This window comes from Hyperolius riggenbachi, chromosome 3 (genome assembly GCF_040937935.1).
Source record: "Hyperolius riggenbachi isolate aHypRig1 chromosome 3, aHypRig1.pri, whole genome shotgun sequence".
Lineage (NCBI taxonomy): Eukaryota > Metazoa > Chordata > Amphibia > Anura > Hyperoliidae > Hyperolius > Hyperolius riggenbachi.
Window position 1 is genome coordinate 44,773,671 of NC_090648.1, and position 23,019 is coordinate 44,796,689.

The 23,019-nt window shown below is 46.2% G+C and overlaps 1 protein-coding gene across 1 annotated transcript in view; it reads left to right on the plus strand.

Moving 5' to 3' along the window:
- The window catches only part of TAF6 (TATA-box binding protein associated factor 6), a 41,811-nt gene that overhangs the window by 15,165 nt on the left and 3,627 nt on the right, over positions 1-23,019 (plus strand). Inside the window, exons 7-14 of the mRNA XM_068274066.1 lie at positions 145-287; positions 375-452; positions 2,876-2,977; positions 5,838-6,020; positions 14,331-14,405; positions 14,490-14,615; positions 20,694-20,867; positions 21,023-21,223. Coding sequence (XP_068130167.1) covers positions 145-287; positions 375-452; positions 2,876-2,977; positions 5,838-6,020; positions 14,331-14,405; positions 14,490-14,615; positions 20,694-20,867; positions 21,023-21,223 — 1,082 coding nt within the window. The remainder of the gene's footprint in view (positions 1-144; positions 288-374; positions 453-2,875; positions 2,978-5,837; positions 6,021-14,330; positions 14,406-14,489; positions 14,616-20,693; positions 20,868-21,022; positions 21,224-23,019) is intronic.

Below are 23,019 nucleotides of genomic sequence, written 5' to 3' on the forward strand. Positions count from 1 at the left end.
AAAAACAAAGGCTTCCCTCTTCTTATATATGTAATTACTTTTATAAGTTTCTGAAGCCTCGGGTTCTTTTTACATGCCTCTGGTATGTGTTGAGCACTCCTCATGGCAACAAGCCATTTATTTACCAGCTTCTCTGTCCTCCAGTCAAGGAGAAGAAGAACACCATCCTAGAGGGCGCCCCCCTGAGGCTGAAGCCGCGTAGCATACACGAGCTGTCGGTAGAGCAGCAGCTGTACTATAAGGAGATCACCGAGGCCTGCGTCGGCTCCTGTGAAGCCAAGAGAGCGGTATGTAGATTCATAGACAAGGGCGGGGCGGTCCTGCCTGGAGTATCTGGACACAGCTGAGATGTCTGACTCTTCTTACTCTTCCAGGAAGCCTTGCAGAGCATCGCCACAGACCCCGGCCTCTACCAGATGCTGCCCCGCTTCAGCACTTTCATATCCGAGGGGGTGAGTACTGATCTTGTAGTCTTGCCAAGCTTAGCAAAAAAAGCTAAAGCAACAGATGCCAACAGGAGGGCAGTCGCCACTGATGGTGCTTGCTAGAGGACACCGGCAGCTCAGAGTTAGGCCTCCTTTCCACGGACTGTTGAGCTGTGTGCTCAGATAGCAGTTGCCAGGCAGCAGCAAGCAGTGGGAGTTTGAGAGGCATTTCGCTGCCTATTAACTGTCTGTGGAAAAGAGGCCTAAGGGCTCGTTCACACCTAAGCGGGAATTGTGCGGTTCCCGCTAATTGCTAAAGCGCTAGCGTATTTTAAAAACGCTTGTGCTATTTTAGTCTATGGCAGTGTTCACACTTGACTGATTAGCGATAATCGCGGGCGTTCCGCAATTATCGCTACTCCCAAACGTGTTAAATGCAGCATTTTTTGGAGCGATCGCCATTAGCTTATATAGAACCGCTAATCGCGATCGCTCCAAAAAACTCTAATTTGTACAGTGATTTTTTTCTGCGTTAAATCCGGGAAAATTCGCCCATGAAAAACGCTAATGCAAATCGCTAGTATTTAGCGATATATGCAGATTAAAAACGGACCAGTCAGTTTAAACTTGGGTGGAACGTTTAGTGTATTTTCCAGCTGCATATATTTGCATAAAATTTTGCATAAATCTGCATCAACTTGGAAATATTTGCATCTCATTGATCATCTCTAGTTATAGACTATAAATGTAGATGCCATTACTTCACTGAAAAGTTACCAGCTGGTGGCTGTGTGATTGGAAGGAGCTGAGACTTGTGTGTCTGCCTATTTCCTGATTTTGCCATTATTGTATTGCCACAGAGCCACTTATTTATACCCCCTTGCCTATATACGCTAACCTATAAATATACATACACACTGACACACATCACATTTTCTCTACTACTCCTACTGCACTTTCCCAATGTGTTTACAAACGTTCTCCCGACATTCCTGCGCCCAACAGGGACTAATCTGCTAGTATTTAATATTTCCAGGAAATTGCTTGCAAACTTTGACTTTTCCACCAGGCTAGGGTCACACTTGGCAAAAATCATGGGCGTTTTCTGCAACGCTAAAACGCACATAATGCTTTGCAGTGCACTGGGAGCATTGTGCGGTTTAGCGCAGCGGGTAAACAAAAAAGACAACACTGTTGCTTTTTATCACACAACACGTACATTTCCCCTTTGCTGACAATCAGCTGTTCTTAGCTGGCTGCCGGCCGGGAATGCTAATTCAGCCGCGGGAAGAGGCTGCCATTTTCCCCTGGCCTTAAAGAGAACCTGAACTGAAAATAAAAAGTCAAAATAACCATACACAGGTCATACTTACCTCCTGTGTAGTCTACTACTCAATCTGTTTCTCCTCTCCTGCGTCCCATTTGTCCACTGTGAGCAATGGATTTCTCCGTCCTCCATTTTAAAAATGGCCATTACCCCATAACAGCTTCCTGGTCAGCACACTGTTAAACTGTAATATCACCCACTTGAGCCATAGGGAAACATGGATTACCTTGCACATTCAGTTGTAACTGACAGCTGCTGATATATAACTGACAGCAACTGGTATATTTCTATTCTGACCAAATATTGTCAGAACTGGAAGGGATCACTGTACGAAGAAAATGGTGAGCCTCTGAGAAGAATGGACGGTGAGGTTAGTATGTAATATTCATTTGCAGCTACGTCATGTGTTTATTTTAAATAATTTTACTCACTTCAGGTTCCCTTTAAATTGTGCCTGAGATACCCAGTAAAAAAAAAACATACTTATATGAGGCTTCCTCCAGCCCTCTTCTGCCTCCTGGATCCTCTGTTATCAGTCCCGATAACTTTGGCCAGTCGGCACATGCGGCAAGCACCGCACACGCTCCTCAGACGTGCTCCCGTGGCCGGGACATTCTGCACGTGTGCAGAACTACAGCGTGGGGGGTGTGTGCCATAAGCACCGACTCCCTAAGTTACCAGGAGCGATAGCGGAGCATGGTGTTGGTACGGATCAGGTAGAAGAGGGCTGGAGGAAGCTTCAGGTATGTGAGAATTATTTTTACTGGTCATCACAGGTTCTCTTTAAGTGTGACCCTACCCTAAAGGTGTAGCGTGCGCCGCTCCTACCGGGTCCCGAAGCCACCTTATTGGTTTTTCAATGTGAGGGGTGGGGTTTATGGACTAGCATAAATTCTAAGGAAGTCCGATAACTGCAGATGCCTGTTTGCTTTGGAGGCACCTCCCAGGAAGGACAGCGTGGTCACATGACTGCAGACATTTATCTCATTAGACAATCGCGTCATATTACTTATATTGTGTATTTTAGTTTCCCCGATCCTCGCTCTTTTTTTTTTTTTTTTGCATATTGACTTGGTGTACTTTTTTAGGTTTGTATGTGATTTATACATTCTCTTTTCCTCAGGTGCGTGTGAATGTTGTACAGAATAACCTGGCGCTGCTCATCTATCTCATGCGGATGGTCAAAGCTCTCATGGACAATCCCACGTTGTACCTGGAGAAATACGTAAGTGTCAGTCGCAGCAGAGCTTAACCCCCATTGGTTGCCTGACGGTGCAGGGGCAGGAGGATATTTCTGTGACATGCTGGGAATTGCCCCTCCCAAGTCCACCTCTCTTTCTAGATATAATCTGGTTGTACAGGGAGACCTTTTTTGTAGCCGAGGTTGGTGAATCTAAACTTACAGATTGCCCAGGAAGCTGATGGTGACTGGTAACTCCTCAGAGTGTGTAAGGGGCTGAAAGAGACCAAAAAGTCTCCTTAAGGGGCCCATACACTTAACGATTTTCCCACCGATATACTGTGATCGAATCTGCTGTAAAATCTTTACGCAAAAGCTGACCGAACGATTTTCCGTCCGAAATCGATCGTTCCCGTTGATCCGTCCGTGTAGAAGATTTTGCTCGATTGCCAGCGGGTCGGGAGTACGTCGATAGCGGCGTTCGAATGTCCAATGACCGACGATAGCGGCAATACATTACCTGTTCCGCCGGCGTGTGTGTCCGCTCTCTCCGCTGTCCCTTCTCTGCACTGGGCTCCGGCTGGCTTCACTTACTTCCTATCCTGACAGGAAGTTTAAACAGTAGAGCGCCCTCTACTGTTTAAACTTCCCCCGGCAGGAAGTAAAGTGAAGCTGTAGCCCTGGGGCCCAGAGCGGAGAAGAGACAGCGGAGACCGGGGGACTCTCACCGGCCGGATCAGGTAATGTATGCGGGGGGGAGGGGATGCCGCAGCTCCACAGATTGTGAATCGGTTTCTTAGTGAAATCGATTCACAATCTGCTTGCAGTAAAGGCAGCCATACGATCCCTCTCTGATCAGATTCGATCAGAGAGGGATCTATCCGTTGGTCGAATCTGATGGCAAATCGACCAGTGTATGGCCACCTTTACTAAGATTATATGAAAATCAGAAATGTGCCTTCCACCCCCTTGTTGTGCTCTCGTAGCCGGGAGCCTTCTGCACCTCTGCTGTAGTACTGCACAGGCACAGAATGCGGCGGGGGTGTGCAGGTTGTGTGGCCGCACTGCGCATGCCCAGAAGTGCACAACTGTCTGCAACAGTTACCGGGGGGATTTACAAGAGAACGGCAAGGAACCCCACACACCTAATGGGACTGGAGGAATCCCCCGGTAAGTATAAATATACCCCATTTCCGGTACACTTTAACCATTTTTCATGGGATACAAATGATAACACAGAAACGTTTCTTTCACTCGTGGTTAGTGGTTGGCTGAAGGTTTTTATTGTCAAACAAACTGTATTTACTCTGCTTTTAAATCACGATCACTACACAAGGTTACATACACCAGTTCTTAATACTTTGCATTGACCTTTTGTAACATCAGTGACAGCTTGACGTCTTTTGTGGTAGTTATGGGTGATGCTCTTTATCTTCTCAGACGGCAAAGCTGCCCATGCTCAGTTCCTGTAATTTCTTGGGCTGTCTTGTGCGAACTGTACGTTTGAGGTCTCCCCAGAGTGGCTCAATGGGGGAGATTTATCAGCGCATTACCGACAGTTTTTTCTTCTTAATCGTTCTAACCAGCAGGGAGAACAGTTCTGCATGACGATAAGAACCTTCTTTAATCCTAGTAATACTGGCAATTTAGCGTGAATTTCTAGAGCTGCACTACAATTAAGAAAAGTGCAAATCCATCCCTAAACTGGCGCAGATTAAGAAGTGCTTGATAGCAGTTCTACAGATGTAGAATTGCAGGCTAGACATGATTTGTGATGTGCTCCTCCCCCTGCTGAATTCCTCCTCAGAGCCTGCTGCTATCAATACAGCAGGTGCGTTGATTACCTCAACAACAGCAATTCCCCTCACACACTTCACTGCCTGAGAGACCTTCCTAGCTCCTCCTATTTTACAACAATTTTAGAAGGAATCTGCACTAATGATTTGTCAGGCAAAACAAAAAAAAAGTTTCACTTACCTGGGGCTTCTACCAGCCCCATGCAGCCATCCTGTGCCCTCGTAGTCACTAACTGCTGCTCCAGTCCCCTACCGCCAGCTAGTTTCGTTTTTGACAACCTCGGGTCGGCGGGCCGCATTGTGTCCATTTTTACGCATTCCCGCTGGTGCAGGAACATTAACACATACATTTTTTAGCGTTAGTGGTGCAATGCGAAACGTTTTGCGCAACAATGGACATACTTCCATAGATGAGCGGATCCGTAGTGCATGTGCGGAGTATGCAAGTGTCCATCCTTGGAAGCACTCGAGGACGCAAGTGCTCCCAAAGAGCCCCAAATATGCGGAATTTCAGTGGTCAGCGGTGGAATGAGGGGATGGAGAGAGGACCAGGAAGGCTCTGTGTGATCCAGAGCCTTCCCTCACTATAGGTGATATCTAACTTTTATTTTTCTCAGATCGCTTTACACAGATCGCTTTCATTTCTCCAGTAGGGTACACTTTAAAGAGAAACTCCGACCAAGAATTGAACTTCGGCCCAATCAGTAGCTGATACTCCCTTTTACATGAGAAATCTATTCCTTTTCACAAACAGACCATCAGGGGGCGCTGTTTGACTGATATTGTGGTGAAACCCATCCCACAAGAAGCTCTGAGTACCGAGGTACTTCTGGCAGTTTCCTGTCTGTGAACCCTGTTGCATTGTGGTAAACAGCTGTTTACAGCTGTTTCCAACTGCCAAAACAGCAAGCAGCAGCTACATCACCTGCCAGCAGTAAAAATGTCACCATGTAATAAATGTCAGAATGTAAATCAGGGATTTAAAAGATTTTACAATGGGCAAACACTGACTAAATCATTTATACATAATTACTGTAAAAATGAAGCACTTTTTTATTACATTACTTTCACTGGAGTTCCTCTTTAAGCTGTGGTTTGTTTCCCTCCAGCTTCATGAACTGATCCCGGCTGTGATGACGTGTATCGTCAGCCGCCAGCTGTGCCTCCGGCCCGATGTGGACAACCACTGGGCGCTGAGAGACTTCGCCGCCCGCCTCATCGCTCAGATCTGCAAGAACTTCAGCACCACCACCAACAACATCCAGTCCAGGCTGACCAAGACCTTTACTAAGGTGAGATCAGTGCAGAGCCAGGAGGGAGGAGAATACGGGAGATTCTGCTATTTGTAGCTTTACAAAGACACATGCACTCTCACTGCAGTCAGTCAAACGTGTGGACCAAACCAGCGATGAGTGAAAATGCAGATATTCTTTTTGCATGTTTACGAAAATAATGTTAAATTTGACTTTCGAGCAAAAAATGCCATCGAAAATCATTTTGTAATAAGTTTGTGATTTTTATCAATTTTGTGGGGGTTTTTTTGCAAATTGTTGCAGTAAAAAAAAATAATTGAGTATTTTTAGCACATTTTTGAAAATTGGTTTCCTTTGAACATTTTGCAAAAATGTATTTTCGTGAATATTTTCTTAAAAAACGAAAATCGCATTTTCGATGCAAACATGGCTTTGGCGAAAAATTCTCAAGCACCGCTGGATCAAACGGAGGGAGCCTGCAAAAAATGGGTGTATTTCTCAAAAAAAAAAAAAAAAGTTAAAAGTGAACAAGGCAAAATAATGCTATACATGTGCAAAATTAAACAGAAGTTGGTTAGTGTGCAAGGTCATGCAAAAATATGCTGTTTTCATGCAAAAATTAATTTATTGCATACGATTTCTGCATCATTTTTGCATGACATTGCACATTGACTCATTTTTGCTTGATTTTGCACTCTTGCTTGATTTTTGGATTCTTATTCTTTTTCCTCATCTATTTTTAATACCCTCATTTTTTTAGGCAGGTTATCTCTGCTTGATCCACATTTTTTGCTTCCTGCAGTGAGAGAGTGCATGTGTTTTTGTGTAGTGTGTGGGAGGTGAGTGTTCAATGTATTTAAGCACTTCCACTCCCTCGGGACAAGTATCTACGCCCCTGTAAAATCCCTTTACAGCTCTCAGGGACGTAGATACTCGTCCCTTCCCAATTTTCATTGTAATCTCAGTGTCTGTGAGGGCTTGTTCAGATTAGAGGCGATTACACTATGCTTTCCAATGATAAAGTTCTTATTGGGGCGTTCCGTTTGCGTGCCGCTTAGAAAAGCACTGCATGGACCATTTTCTGGGCGATTGGCGCTGAATGAAAGGTATAGGGAAATCTCAAAGCGCTTTGTATAGCGATTTCCCCAGTGCTACATTGTATTTATTCATTTTCGGGGACAAATTAATTACTTCCTGACTAACGTCAGGAAGTGATTTAAATAATTGCTCTGCTGAAGCGCTTAGCAAAAACGCCCCGCGCACAGAAATTGCCGGAAATCGCAAAAAACAAAGCATCAAAAAACGGCCAAAGCGATCAGAGTGCAATGTGTACAAGGCCTAAAGGTGGCCATACATCAGGCCGACTAACCATCTGATTCGAAAATTATTATCCAATCAGATGAAAACTGGTGCCAATGGTGTCACATCAAGCATACCTGATCGACGCTTTAAAGGGGCACTATGGCTAAAAATGTAAAAAAAAACACCATTTAAAATGCAAATAAGAAGTACGTTTTTTCCAGAGTAAAATGAGCCATAAATTACTTTTCTCCTATGTTGCTGTCATTTACAGTAGGCAGTAGAAATCTGACTAGGCCATCTCTTCATAGGGGTTTCTCAGCAAGGCTTTTATTCTTTATAAAGATATTCCCTAAAAAGGATTTAAACCAGGGGTCTCAAACTCAATTCACCTGGGGGCCGCAGGAGGCAAAGTCAGGATGAGGCTGGCCCGCATAAGGAAGTTCACAATCTGCCCGCCCCTCTCACTCTTCCTTCACAGAGAGGGGCGGGGAGAGGCGGCGATCCGTGCGGCGATTGACATCAGGATGGGCAGAGCTGAAGCTGAAAGCTCTGCCCCTTCCAGGAAATGCCAGCGGATTGCCCCCCGGGCGATGCGGCGGATTACTTGGGAGCACTGAAGCGAACTATAAGGAAGCTTTTGCCGGCGGGCCGCGAGTTTGAGACCCCTGATTTAAACAATGATGCTGGCCACCTTCCCTTCTCGATACACAGTTTTTTTGGCAGTTGGACAGAGCAACTGCCATTCACTAAGTGCATTTTGAAAATAAATGTATCCCTCAGAAACCCCTATAAAGAGATGGACTAGTCCAAAACCTGTCACTTCTGTCAGATTTCTACAACCTACTGTAAGTGTCAGCAGCATAGGAGAAAAGTAATTTATGGCTCATTTTACTCTGCAAAAAAGGTATTTCTTATTTGTATATGTTTGCACATATTTTAAATTTTACAGTTTTCCGCTGTAGTGCCCCTTTAACTGATTTTGTGTCAAAATCAGTGGAATGTCTCTCACACCAGTTTGGTTGAGCGGGTGCACGTGTGATATCGGGATGAGCAACGGAACCCCAGCCCACTGTCCCCCTAATTGTTATATGTGCCCCCTGGTGCTCTTGCCTTCAAATACTCCACCTGTCCATCCACCTGCCTCTGTGTGCAGCTGCTTCCCCATTCGTGCCCCACTCGCTGCCAGTGTATAGCTGCAGCACATGTATGACATCACACACTCTCCCCACGTGCCAGGCTGGAGGGCTAGACACTAAAGGCAGGCGGCTGGACATTTAATGTTCGGGCACCAGGGGGACATGTATAACGGTGATGGAGGCAGCGTCACAAGGCTAATTTCTAAAAGATTTAATGCTGAATGCCTGCTGTGTATGGACAGCCAACAGATCTCTCACTTATGAGAGAGAGATCTGCCTCTTGGTTGAATGCTAGATGTGTAGGCACCTTGAAGGTGCATCCGAGATAAACATTTACTCATTGCATAATTGTGTTCCTTTCATATAGTTTATAGGGCATTCCTCAAGCCCAATACTTTTTTTGTTTTGTTTTAATACTCTTATTCCCTATAAACTAAGCAAGACACGCCCACAGCTTCTCAATAGTGCCTTGGCACTCTGAGACCCATGTAGCAAGGGCTTATGGGAGCTCAGTCTGGGCAGGAGGGGGGAGGAGTTTCTCTAAGCAGAACAGGTAGCGCTGGGGATATTCAGATTATATTTGGTAACATAGCATTCACTTTTATTTAGGATAAAATAGTTATACACTGTGCTACTTACACTAAAGATGAGGTCCATGATACTATAGGTTTTATATACAATCATGTTGCACTTATACAGCCACATAAACTGCATTCACTCACACACAGGCCACAGGAGGTTACTAGCCAGAGATTTCAGAGGCAGAGGGGAGGAGATGCTATCAACTTGCCTGTGTGTTATGTGACAAACAGAACATGGCTGCCCTCATTGTATTACAGGAATAAATAATCATATACTGTTGAAGCGGTTTGTAGCTAGATTTGCTGTATAAACTATTTAAACCTTAGATATATATACACAAGTTACTTGTCGTTATTTTTTCATCTCGGATCCGCTTTAAAAATTCTTGCCAAGTCAAGCAGCGGCGCATGCTAAAACATAGTGGGGTCGATTCACTAAGTTAAACTATCAGAGCAGAGCGTGATTTAGCAGGGCACGCTATGGCTGCATAGCATGCGCTGGAGATTATTACCACGCACTGCTGTCATTAAGCTGCGCTGCTGCAGCGAATCAATCCCATTATATTTTGTTGAGAACACATATTTCGATGGAAATAATACCCGCTCTCTGATGCTTTCCTGACCATAGGGCCGCCTTCAGGGCATCACAGGGGGGACTGCTGTATGGGGCCCGAGTGAATCTGGCGAGAGTGCCACACACCGGCCCCAACTGCAGTCTGCGTCTGTCCTTCTGGCTGCCCATTAATGTGGTGAGAGGTGCCGGAAGGCTCACCCCGGAGTTACCTCAGTCAGTGAATAAAGTAAACCTGAGACAAATGGGGGAAAACGATTTTTACTAACCTGGGGCTCCATCCAGCCCCCTGTAATCCATCAGCCCCCTCAGTACCCTTCCGTTCCAATCTGTTGTGCTCCTGTGAGGTCCGCACAATCCAGCTGGGTGGCAGGGAACTGCGCATGCACTGCACATAGCTGTGAGCATTCTGTGCAAGCGCAGTTACAGTCTTAATGAACTGAGCATACGCAGAGTGCTCCCAGCCATAGGAGTGCGTGAAAAGTGGACACGGATGTTTGTGTGTTCAGGCCTTAACCACTTAAAGGGAACTTTAACTGAGAGGGATATGGATGTTTCCTTTAAAACAATACCAGTTGCTTGGCAGTCCTGCTGATCTCTATTATTGGCTGAATCACAGTCCTGAAACAAGCATGCAGCTAATCCAGTCTGACTTCAGTCAGAGCACCTGATCTGCATGTTTGTTGAGGGGCTGTGGCTGAAAGTATTAGAGACACAGGATCAGCAGGAGAGTCGGGCAACTGGTATTATTTTAAAAGGAGAAATCCATATCCTTCTCAGTTTAGGTTCCCTTTAAGGACCAGGGCATTTTTTACTGATCTGTGCCGCGTGGGTTCTCCAGCCCACAGCACAGATCAGATTTCACGCAGGGCAACCAGACTTCCCCCCTTTTTTCCCCACTAGGGGGATGTCCTGCTGGGAGGGGGGTCTGATCGCCGCACTGTGTGGCCAAGCGGGGGGGGGGGGCTCCTCAAAGCCCCCCTACGCAGCGATTCCCAGCCTCCCTCTCCTTTCCTCCCTCCTCGCTATGGGCAGCACAGGACGGCGATCCGTCTTGCGCCGCCTCTGATAGGCTTCAGCCAATCAGAGGCCGGGGATTGCTGATCTCCTTTACGGAGCTGCTGCGCCGTACGATGTAAACACCAGGGATTTCCATGGAAACACCACTGCCACCACTGACGTTGGTCATTAAGTGGTTTGTGATTTGCCGTGAGGGGGTCGGGCCCAGTAGGTTTGTCCAGTACGGGCCCAAAAATGTCTTCTGCCTGTGTGGGGTCCTGTGATGCATATGCTATGGTCACTTCTGAATGATAATACATGTTTTGGGTTGAGTCACTGAGATATAGAAGAATGAATACAACACCCAGGAATCCTGTCTAGAGATCAATGGGATGTTATTTTGGTTATTCTGAATTTTCAAGCAAATAGAATGCAAACTAAACCTGAGAGTTTAAACTCAGCAGTTGCTGATTTTAATTGCCACATTTTCAGATTGCACGCTATTTGCTTGCAGACTTGAAAAATGGATGATTCGTGCTCCTTCTGCGTGACTGGTTCTGTCCCTCGGCTCCTCTCAGTTCCCAGGGCTGAGTCACACAGACGCCTTTGAATATTCAACCTAGGTAGTCTGCGCCTGTCCCTCTGTCATCCGCTAGATGGCGCTGTGTACGCAGGAAGCCTGTGACAGCAGGGATGCTGCTAGCGCTGTGGCTTACATAACTGCTTCCTCCTCCCCTCCAGTGATTGCTGTGAGTCATACACAGCAAGTCATTACTGTGCTCTGTCGGCTTTGCCATGGAAACTTATTTGCATATTCAGACGTAAACAGCCAGAAATATTTCCTTTGCTGTATTGGAATATATTTACAGCACTCCATGCAAATGTGTGTCCCCTGCTGAGTGTGGAGTTCTTTGATTTTTATTTTATAAGACTTATTACTTTTGTAAGACTTATTCGCAGTGTGTGCGATGTAAATCTCTGTGCGATACGCGGCAATATCAGGCGTTTCCTGGAGAGAAATGCCTGATCTTCCTACTACTGCTGTGTGCTGCAGCGTGATGATGTCATGATTAAGGCAAACTTTACATTGGTTAACGCTGCAGCATATTGATGATATAATGATGAGGGCCAGTGTCACATTGGTTAGCGCTGCAGCGTACTGATGATGTAATGATAAGGGCCAGTGTCACATTGGTTAGCGCTGCAGCATATTGATGATATAATGATGAGGGCCAGTGTCACATTGGTTTGCGCTGTAGCATACTGATGGTACTGATGATGTAATGATAAGGGCCAGTGTCACATTGGTTTGCGCTGCAGCGTACTGATGATGTAATAAGGGCCAACGCCACATTGGTTAGCGCTGCAGCGTACTGAAGATGTAATAAGGGCCAGTGTCACATTGGTTAGCGCTGCAGCGTACTGATGATGTAATGATAAGGGCCAGTGTCACATTGGTTTGCGCTGTAGCGTACTGATGGTACTGATGATGTAATGATAAGGGCCAGTGTCACATTGGTTTGCGCTGCAGCGTACTGATGATGTAATAAGGGCCAACGCCACATTGGTTAGCGCTGCAGCGTACTGAAGATGTAATAAGGGCCAGTGTCACATTGGTTAGCGCTGCAGCGTACTGATGATGTAATAAGGGCCAGTGTCACATTGGTTAGCGCTGCAGCGTACTGATGATGTAATAAGGGCCAGTGTCACATTGGTTAGCGCTGCAGCGTACTGATGATGTAATAAGGGCCAGTGTCACATTGGTTAGCGCTGCAGCGTACTAATGATGTAAAGATGAGGGCCAGTGTCACACTGGTTCGCGCTGCAGCATATTGATGATGTAATAACAGCTAGCGTTACATTGGTTAGCACTGCAGCGTACTGATGATGTAAAGATGAGGGCCAGCGTCACACTAGTTAGCGTTGCAGCGTACTGATGATGTAAAGATGAGGGCCAGCGTCACACTAGTTAGCGTTGCAGCGTACTGATGATGTAATGATAAGGGCCAGTGTCACACTGGTTAGCGCTGCAGCATACCGATGATGTAATAACAGCTAGCGTTACATTGGTTAGCACTGCAGCGTACTGATGATGTAATGATGAGGGCCAGCGTCACACTGGTTAGCGTTGCAGCGTACTGATGATGTAATGATAAGGGCCAGAGTCACACTGTACAGCACTGCAGCATGATGATGTAATAAATAGGCCCCACCCTTATTTTTTTCCCCAGTGTGCTTGGGGGGGGGGGGGGGGGACGTGGGTGATTGCAGTGGTGCCTGTGGGGATCTGGAGGGTCTGTAACTCTACCTCCTCGCTCTAGAGCAAAGAGCGACCTGACTTCGGGGGGCGGGGCTGGCACCAGCTGTGACGAGCCAGCGTAATGACTTCATTACATGATGCTGTATGGTGCTGGAGAGGATCAAAGTATCAGATTTTGATCCGCGGGGGGGCCTTGTGCCAGACCAGATGTGGAAGCAGCGCCCCTACAGCAAGCCCAAATGCGCCCACATAATATTCATATTACGTGGCGGAGGATGGGACAGGCGGCAATCAGAGTGTCTGACCCAGTCCGGTACTTTGATCTGAAGAGAATAAGGCAGTACCAGATCTTATCCGGCAACAGTGCCACCTAGCTGCGACAAGTTATCACATGTGGGACTATAGACATATGGAGGAAGAGGCCGATGTTAGACTTAGGCCTCGATTCATAAAGCATTCCCACATGCGGAAATGCTGAAAACAGCTCACTTTACCGACCACATAGCAAAATTTGTATTCATAAAGGCTTTTTCCGCATGAAAAGCCGACATTCGCGAGCAGAATGTCAAAAGTAACAAATGTCAATTCATAAAGATTAGAGGTAGCGGTATGTGGACGGGTATTACCGCTACCTCTGATGTGGCGAGAAGCATGCGGAATACATTGCAGTGAATGGGACAGACCTCCCAAGCAGCAGCAGAGAGAACACCGCACGGAGGGACTCGGCCAGCTTCTCCTGTTTCCGCATGCGTACCGACAGCCTAACGCTAGCCTACAGCGGAATATCTCCGCACGCCTATCACAACTAGAAACATTTTTATGAATGATCACCCAGAAGGCTGAAATACCGACAGCGGTGTTTCCCCGCTTGACTTTACCTTACCGACAGCACTTTTATGAAACGAGGCCATAGTCCGACATAGGATTGGAAACTGTGGTTGACCGCCATGGGACCAGTATGTGGGGACATTCAGCAAGCTGTAGTGGCAGATGTTTGGGGTGGGGAAGATTTCTACTGAGATCTGATTTAATGTCACATGATTAAAGGTGGAAAATTAACCCTTTAGCGGCCAGTTTATTTAGAGGCTTGCAAGTGCTCCAGACCAATTTATTATAGCACTTTTTTATTTCTTCTTTGTTACATTTTCTTGCTTCTAATAGGTACTGCTGTAATGTGTATTTATGGCCACTTGTCACTAGGGGGCAGTGTGAGACAATAACAGAGTACTTCTGCTTTCAGTTTCTATATTTTCTCTTAGTAGAGAGAGATCAAAGCATTCCAAGAATTTACAGCACAACGAGTTCATTTCTTCCGGCTGAGGTCAAAAGTAGTTCACTTGTCTCAAACTTACGCAGATATATCGATTATTAACCTGATCTTATATTGCATGACTGCCTGCAAACTGAATAAGCAGCAGCTCCACTTCACCTTTCTCTGCACATTCCCCCCCATATGACTTCTGTACCACTCGCTCATGTCTTCTCTTCTTCCTATCACAGAGTCTGGTTGACGACCGCACTCCTTGGACGACACGATACGGATCCATAGCCGGCTTGGCAGAACTGGGTCCTGATGTGAGTACGGAGGATGTATACGGTAAGACAGTTTGGCAGAATGCGGCAAACATTGTGACTGACATCTGCCTTCTCTCCCAATAGGTGATCAAAACGCTGATCGTCCCGCGTTTGGCGGTGGAAGGGGAGCGACTACGCGTCGTCCTGGAGGGTCCCGTCATCTCCAACATTGATAAGATCGGAGCCGACCATGTGCAGAGCCTCCTGCTGGTAATAACATGAATTGCAGTTTATATTTGTTTATCTAAAATCAGCCTAAAGTCAAATTGTAAAGCACTTCCAGGTGTACAGCCTAGACTGCTGTTGTGTCTTATACGGCGGAAAATACAGTAGATCTATTTCCCAATTTTTTCATCAGTAGCGACACTTGGTTTGCAGGAGGATTAGTGAGGGCTAGGGTGGCAATGGTATGAAATATGACGGTATGGATAGCCTCAAAAAAATACCACGGTACTACACAATTATTATCATTACTATTACTCTTATAAGAATGAAAAAAGTCAATGTTGAACAAACTCCTTGTTGGAGTGAACCCGAGCCGAAGCTTGTGTTCAAAATCCGATACTTACCCTGAAAAGAGGGAAGCCTCAGGATCGTATTGAGGCTTCCCTCGCTTGTCTGAAGCCCCCGTTGCAGAGCGCAGCTGAAACATGCATGTTGCTGAAGGTGAGTTATTACTGCCCGCTCTTCCCCGCCGCTGCATCTGCACTCTCTTCCCAGCGCTGCGCCCACTCTGCCCCGCCCCCTAACACCGATAAAATGGGATTGTGCATGGTATGATCGCTTACCATGCACAATCAAACCATTTCAATCAAGCAAGAGAAGTTGATTGGCACAAGATGTCTGCAGACTGTAGACAGGTAGGGGGTAGCAGGTCACTCTAGTTTTGCCTCCAGACAGGTGAACTGTAATCCATATAGAAGTAGAACCAAAAGCATCCGGGCACCAACAGCAGCAGTAATGCTTAGTAGACCTTTAAATCATCCCCATACCAAAAAGACCAAACGGAAATTGTCTGATATAGTTTCATTATAATTTTTTGAAACTCAACATTTATGATCTATTTCAAGCTATGTCATTTACTAAAGGTATTTCTGTTCAAATATCAACAAATATTGGATCTGGTTTTAAAAATAAGTAAATTTTAATAATTAAAATTTACTTATTTTTAAAACCAGATCCAATATTTGTTGATATTTGAACAGAAATACCTTTAGTAAATGACACAGCTTGAAATAGATCATAAATGTTGAGTAGAATAAATCTCGCTTCAGCTCTCATATATAGCAGGGGCACGTGTGCCCCTGCTAAAACGCCGCTATCCCGCGGCTAAACGGGGGTCCCTTCACCCCCAACCCACCCCCCGCAAAAGTGTGTCGTGAAAAAGTCGCTGGCTGTCTCTTCCTGGAGGCAGGGCTAACGGCTGCAGCCCTGCCTCCAGTCGCGTCTATCAGCAGCGCATCGCCGCCTCTCCCCCGCCCCTCTCAGTGAAGGAAGACTGAGAGGGGCGGGGGAGAGGCGGAGATACGCGCTGACAGACGCGCGTGGGGCAGGGCTGCGGCGGCTAGCCCTGCCCCAACCAGGAAGCGCTCCCCCGGTGTATCGAGGGGGATTTGGGGGTGAAGGGACCCCCGTTAAGCCGCGCTATAGCGGCGTTTTAGCAGGGGCACACATGCCCCTGCTATTTATGAGGTCTGAAGCGAGATTTATTCTCGCTTCAGACTCTCTTTAAGAAAGCAAACTTTTGTTTTTCTTACACTGTTAGGCCTCGTTCACATCTGCTGCGCTGAAAAACGTGTTAAAGCGCATGGTAAAAACGCATGCGCTTGTGCGCGCTTTAGTCCGCGTTTCTGTGCGTTGCGCTGCGCTTCTTTAAAGCACGTTTTGCTTACTGTAGCAGCAGCAGTTGTCAATAAAACTTTGTTTTTGTATGTAAATGTATTTTTTTCTCCAATTAGGGGTAAAAAACGCATGCGCTTCTATGCGCTTGTACGCGCTTCTATGCGCTAAAAAAGCGGACCCATTCACTTGCATTGCTGTGCGCTTTCCAGCTGAACGCACAGAAATGCATGCAACACTACGTTTCTGTAATGCTGCTCAGCGCAGCGCATAGATGTGAACCAGCTACATTTAGTTACATGGAAAAATCAATACCTTGCTGAACGCACAGGGCAGTGCGCTGTGGAAAGCGCACAGAAACGGCCCTGATGTGAACGAGGCCTTAATGGTAGGGTTCTCAAACTTTGCACAGTTGGTTGATTTTCAAGCGGAATGTTTCTGCCATTCTTGCACTGTTAATGGCACAAGCCTCAAACCTGGTATAGTTGATCATTGGGTGACTGGGGTTTAATTTCAGAAAGGGGGTGGAATCACAAATAGCCAATCAGATTTGTTTCATTCCAATGCAAATTATTGTTGCCAAACACCGCAAAGCTCACAAACTTGGTAATTGAGTAATTGATTAATTGTGTGTTAGGGTTAGGAAAGTGAGCACAGCCAACACCAGCCAAATACATAAGCGGGCAACGCCGGGTCATAAGTGGGCGGAGACAAATACAAATTTTACTGAGAAAATGTAAACAGCAGCCATTCTTACACTGTTAATGGTAGGGTTCTCAAACTTTGCACAGTTGGTTACTGGGTGACTGGGATTAATATTCAGAAAAGTGGGTGGGGCCTACAAAAAACAATCAAAAATTACCTATTGATTTTCAGGGGAATATTTCATTGCTGCCATTCTTGCACTGTTAATGGCACAAGCCTCAAACCTGGTACAGTTGATCATTGCGTGACTGGGGTTTAAATTTATATTAGGGGGTGGAGCCCCAAACAGCCAATATGATTTGTTTCATTTGAATGCAGGTTATTGATGCCAAAGACCGCAAAGCTCACAAACTTGGTCATTGAGTAATTGTGTGTTAGGGTTAGGAAAAGTGGGCGCAGCCAACACCAGCCAATACATAATCGGGCAATGCCGGGACATCAGTAGGCGGAGACAAATACAAATTTCACGGAGAAAATGTAAACTGCAGCCATTCTTACACTGTTAATGGTAGGGTTCTCAAACTTTGCACAGTTGGTCACTGGGTGACTGAGATTAATATTCAGAAAAGTGGGTGGAGCCTACAAAAGCCAATCAAAATCCACCTATTAATCTTTAAGGGGAATATTTAATTGATGCCATTCTTGCACTGTTAATGGCACAAGCCTCTTGCACTGTTAATCACCTGTACCTGGTACAGTTGGCCATTGGGTGATTGGGGTTCAAATTCAGAAAATGGGTGGAGCCACAGCCAATCAGATTTATTTTATTTCAATGCAAATTATTGATGCCAAAGACCGCAAAGCTCACAAACTTGGTCATTAAGTAATTTTGTGTTAGGGTTAGAAAAAGTGGGCGGAGCCAACACCAGCCAAATACATACCTGGGCAATGCCAAGTCATCAGTGGGCGGAAACAAACACAAATTTCACATTCTTACACTATTAATTGTAGGGTTCTAAAACTTTGCACAGTTGGTCACTGGGTGACTGGGATTAATATTCAGAAAAGTGGGTGGAGCCTACAAAAACCCATCACAATTACCCTATTGTTTTTCAAGGCAAATATTTAATTGCTGCCATTTTTGCACTGTTATTGGCACAAGCATCAAACCTGGTACAGTTCATTGGGTGACTGGGGTTAAATATTTAGAAAAGGGGTGGGGCCACAAACAGCGAATCAGATGTGTTTCATTTCAATGAAAATTATTCATCGCAAAAACCACAAATCTCACAAACTTGGTAATTGACTATTGACAATTGTGTGTTAGGGTTAGAAACAGTCGCCACAGCCAACAGCAGCCAACTACATACCCGGGAAACATTAGGACATCAGTGGGTGGAGAAAAATACAAATTTCACTGCTAGAATGTAAACTGAAATTTGGCACACACATAGTACATTACCTGGAATAAAGTATAGGATACTTTTTATTCCCATAACCAAAAAGAGACAAATACTGGAAAATGTAAACTGCAGCCATTCTTACACTGTTACACTGGAGGTGTGTTTAGCTTCTAAGGGTAACAATGGTTAATTTGCATATATTCAGCAGTGATGCACTGGGAGACATCTCAAGCTCACTCCAACCTGAATTATCGCAAATTCTTTCTGTTTTAAGAAAGCAAACTTTTGTTTTTCTTAACATCTTAGTAAGGGGGCTTTTAGGACCATTGTAGTCCCTTACACACTCCAATGAGTTCTGGGTCACCATGAGCTTGCTGGTTAGTCTGTACCTCTCGGTGTTACAAGCCCTACTGCATAGAGCCAAATTAATCCATGCCATGCACTGATTAGGATCAAACAATCCAAAACAGTCTGTATGCATGTTGGATTATTATGGCTCTGTACAAATTAACAAACTGACACATCATTTCATTCCAGCAGTTTTGGAGGTGTGTTTAGGATTAGAAAAAGTGGGCAGAGGTAACACTAGCCAATTACATACCCGGGCGACCAGCTAGTATATATATATATATATATATATATATATATATATATATATATATATATATATATATATATATATATACACGATTTGAATAAATTTGATAAGCGCTGTAGGTGCATTTTTCGCACTTTTATACGCGGTCTATGAGCAACAAAATTTTATAGTACTGATCATTATACTACAGTAATGTTTCTGTAATTTATATTCAGATTTTTATTTTTTTTATTTATATAATCTTTTGTACAGGTTATTTTATATTATTTGTTTAAACAAAGAATGTTATTATGTATAAAGTGTATCTCTGTTTTTATACATGATATGTCAATGGCATATTTGTTAAAAATTTGAAATTCCAATAAAAAATATTGAAAACTAAATCATCCCCATACCAATTGACATACAAGTGTAAATGCCTAACGTCGTTTCACAGGATAAACCTGCTTCCTCAGAGGCAACCAGTAACACAGTGGCACAAAACACAGCATACCTAAATATAATACAATAAATTACAGGGCTTACCACACCTCTTGCAACCGCTGAGCGTGCGTTTGTTTTGTTGCACCGCCCCGAGCTACTGGCTGTCTGTGAATCACTTCCGTGTAGATCGATCAGGCGTTCCCCTGATTGGTTGTTGGGAGGTCACATGACTGTCCCATCACTTCCGCCCATACAGATTAACCAGTAGTATCGGTAAAAGGGGGTGTGCCAGCGTCTAGTTTCCTAGGCAACCGGAGAAGAAGCGTGGCGTGCCTGCAGAACTATTCAGAGAGCCAGTAGCTCGGGGCAGTGCGACGAAACAAACGCACGCTCGGCGGTGGGGCGGTTGCAAGAGGTGTGGTAAGCCCATGTCATTTATTGTATTATATTTAGGTATGCTGTGTTTTGTGGCACTGTGTTACTGGTTGCCTCTGAGGAAGCAGGTTTATCCTGTGAAACGACGTTAGGCATTTACACTTGTATGTCAATTGGTATGGGGATGATTTAACCACCTTAGCGGTATGGACGAGCTCAGCTCGTCCATTACCGCCAGAGGGTGCCGCTCAGGCCCTGCTGGGCCGATTTTAATGAAATAAAAAGCAGCACACGCAGCCGGCACTTTGCCAGCCGCGTGTGCTACCTGATCGCCGCCGCTCTGCGGCGATCCGCCGCGAGCCGTGGCGAAAGAGGGTCCCCCCAGCCGCCCGAGCCCAGCGTAGCCGGAACAAACAGTTCCGGCCAGCGCTAAGGGCTGGATCGGAGGCGGCTCCGCTCGCCGCTATGGCGACGAGGTAAGCGAAACAAGGAAGGCCGCTTTAATTCTGACCGCCGGAGGCGATCAGAATTACGGATCGGGAGCGCCCTCTAGTGGGCTTTCATGCAGCCAACTTTCAGCTGGCTGCATGGAATAGTTTTTTTTTTAATTTAAAAAAAACCCTCCCGCAGCCGCCCTGGCGATCTTAATAGAACGCCAGGGTGGTTAAAGGTCTACTAAGCATTACTGCTGTTGTTGGTGCCCGGATGCTTTTGGTTCTACTTCTATATGGAGCACAATGAAACCATGGTGTACTGCGTAAACCCTAGTGAGAGCACAAGTTTTTAAACTGCTTTTAATTATCTTATTATAATTTTCTTCATTGTTCATTCATTGATTTTGATAACGATTGTTGTCTAGTTTAACTAATTATATTTTAATAAAGAATTTTTATTGGTTGACTGTGCGACCATCCTCTGTTGCGGGTGGGGATTTCTTTTGTTCTTGGGTCATTATTAAGAGAGGTGTAAGCACTGTGTTGTGATAGTATTATTGGTTTGTTCCAGAAACACGCGGCTCCGGTGATAGTGAAGCTGCGCTCTCCCCCGGATGTCACGGATGCGTATCGTACGGATTACGGCTTCCTGGGCGCCACCCTTTGCTCCCACGTGATGAAGGCTCGGGCTCAGAGTGCCCTGCAGGGGCCTCAGGTGAACCGGACCACTCTGACCGTCACACAGGTAAGTCTCTGCACGATTCATGTTTCTCTTCCCAGATGTCATGTGACCCCGGGCGACCATGATTGTTTCTTGCTCCTAATGACATTTTTTTGTGTCTCCTCTAATCCCACGTCTGCACTCGCTGCTCCATCACCCTCTTCTCTTCCTTCCCTCAGCCTCGCCCCACACTCACCCTCTCTCAGCCCGCCTCCGGCTCCATCACGCCATCTCCTCGCCCGCCTGGGATTATTAAGGTGCCTGGGTCCTTGACTTTGCCCATGCAGACCTTGGTGAGTGCCCGGCCGGCAACCCCCACCCAGCCTTCACCACCAACCAAGTTCATTGTGGTGTCCTCAGCGGGGAGCAGCGGGACCCAGGTAACTGCTCATCATGTGCTGTGTCTCCGTTCTGTTGTCTCTCGTGTCTCTGTTCTGTTGTCTCTCATGTGTCCGTGTTCTCTTGTCTCCTGTGTGTCTCTGTTGTCTCTCGTGTCTCTGTTCTGTTGTCTCTCATGTGTCCGTGTTCTCTTGTCTCCTGTGTGTCTCTGTTGTCTCCCGTGTCTCTGTTTGGTTGTCTCTCGTGTGTCCATGTTCTCTTGTCTCCTGTGTGTCTCTGTTCTCTCCCGTGTCTCTGTTTGGTTGTCTCTCGTGTGTCCGTGTTCTCTTGTCTCCTGTGTGTCTCTGTTCTCTCCCGTGTCTCTGTTTGGTTGTCTCTCGTGTGTCCGTGTTCTCTTGTCTCCTGTGTGTCTCTGTTGTCTCCCGTGTCTCTGTTTGGTTGTCTCTCGTGTGTCCGTGTTCTCTTGTCTCCTGTGTGTCTCTGTTGTCTCCCGTGTCTCTGTTTGGTTGTCTCTCGTGTGTCCGTGTTCCCTTGTCTCCTGTGTGTCTCTGTTGTGTCCCGTGTCTCTGTTCGGTTGTCTCTCATGTGTCCGTGTTCTCTTGTCTCCTGTGTGTCTCTGTTGTCTCCCGTGTCTCTGTTCTGTTGTCTCTCGTGTGTCCGTGTTCCCTTGTCTCCTGTGTGTCTCTGTTGTCTCCCGTGTCTCTGTTCTGTTGTCTCTCGTGTGTCCGTGTTCCCTTGTCTCCTGTGTGTCTCTGTTGTGTCCCGCTTGCCTCTGTTATGTTGTCTTCCGTGTGTCTCTGATGTGTCTCTGTCTGTCCCCTCGTGCCTCTGTTGTGTCCTGCATGTCTCTGTTCTGTCTTGTGTGTCCATGAATTTAATAGAACACCATCTCTCCTGCTAACCTGCTTGTGGCTCTTCTCTCTGCTGCTGTCATCCTACATCCTGTCTCACTCTCTGGACCTGACTTCCTACAGCAGTGCTGTCTGACTCCAGCCCTCAAGAGCCAAAGTCCTCACATTTTTGGCACAGCTCACATTAATTGATGGTAGTGAATCAGGAAAGGTCCATCAGGTAGAACACATTCCTGCATTTCTCAGTCCACCCTAAACCCTGGCATGGATCTGGCCCTCCAGGACTGGAGTTGGACAGCCCTGCACTAGAGCATCCCCTGTGTGATATATTACAAGTCATCCAGCAAGATTTGGCAGCATAGTCAAAGAGCCGCTATCACAAAAATGGCAACATTAGGCCCCGTTCATACTGCACGTGTTTCCAGACGCGTTTTGGAAACGCGTGCAGGTGGCTGACACACACGACATCAGACAGTGCATAGAGTGCACTGTCTGATGTTCACACTGCATGCGGTCCGGGAACGCATGCTGCACGCAGATTTTGCCAAAACGCGTGGCTGTCCCATTCACTTTTCAGTGATGGGATCAGCCACGCAATGCGTACAAACGCGGATGGCGTGCGTTCATACGCGTTGCGTTCCCGCGTGCGTGCCCGTCCGCGTTTGTAATGTGAACGCGGCCTTAAAGTAAATGCATATAAAGGTGGCCATTAACCATACGATCCTTCAGACAATCGATTCTCCAATTCACTCAATCCATTTTTCGGATCGATTCCATTAACCTCCCTGGCGGTAAGCCGAGCTGAGCTCGGGCTATGCCGCGCAGGAGGATTTCTCAGGCCCTGCTGGGCCGATTTGCACACTTTTTTTTTTTTGCAACACGCAGCTAGCACTTTGCTAGCTGCGTGTGCACTCTGATCGCTGCCGCTCCGCGCCGATTAGCTGCCGCCACTCGCCGGGCCCCCCCCCCCAGACCTCGTGCGCTGC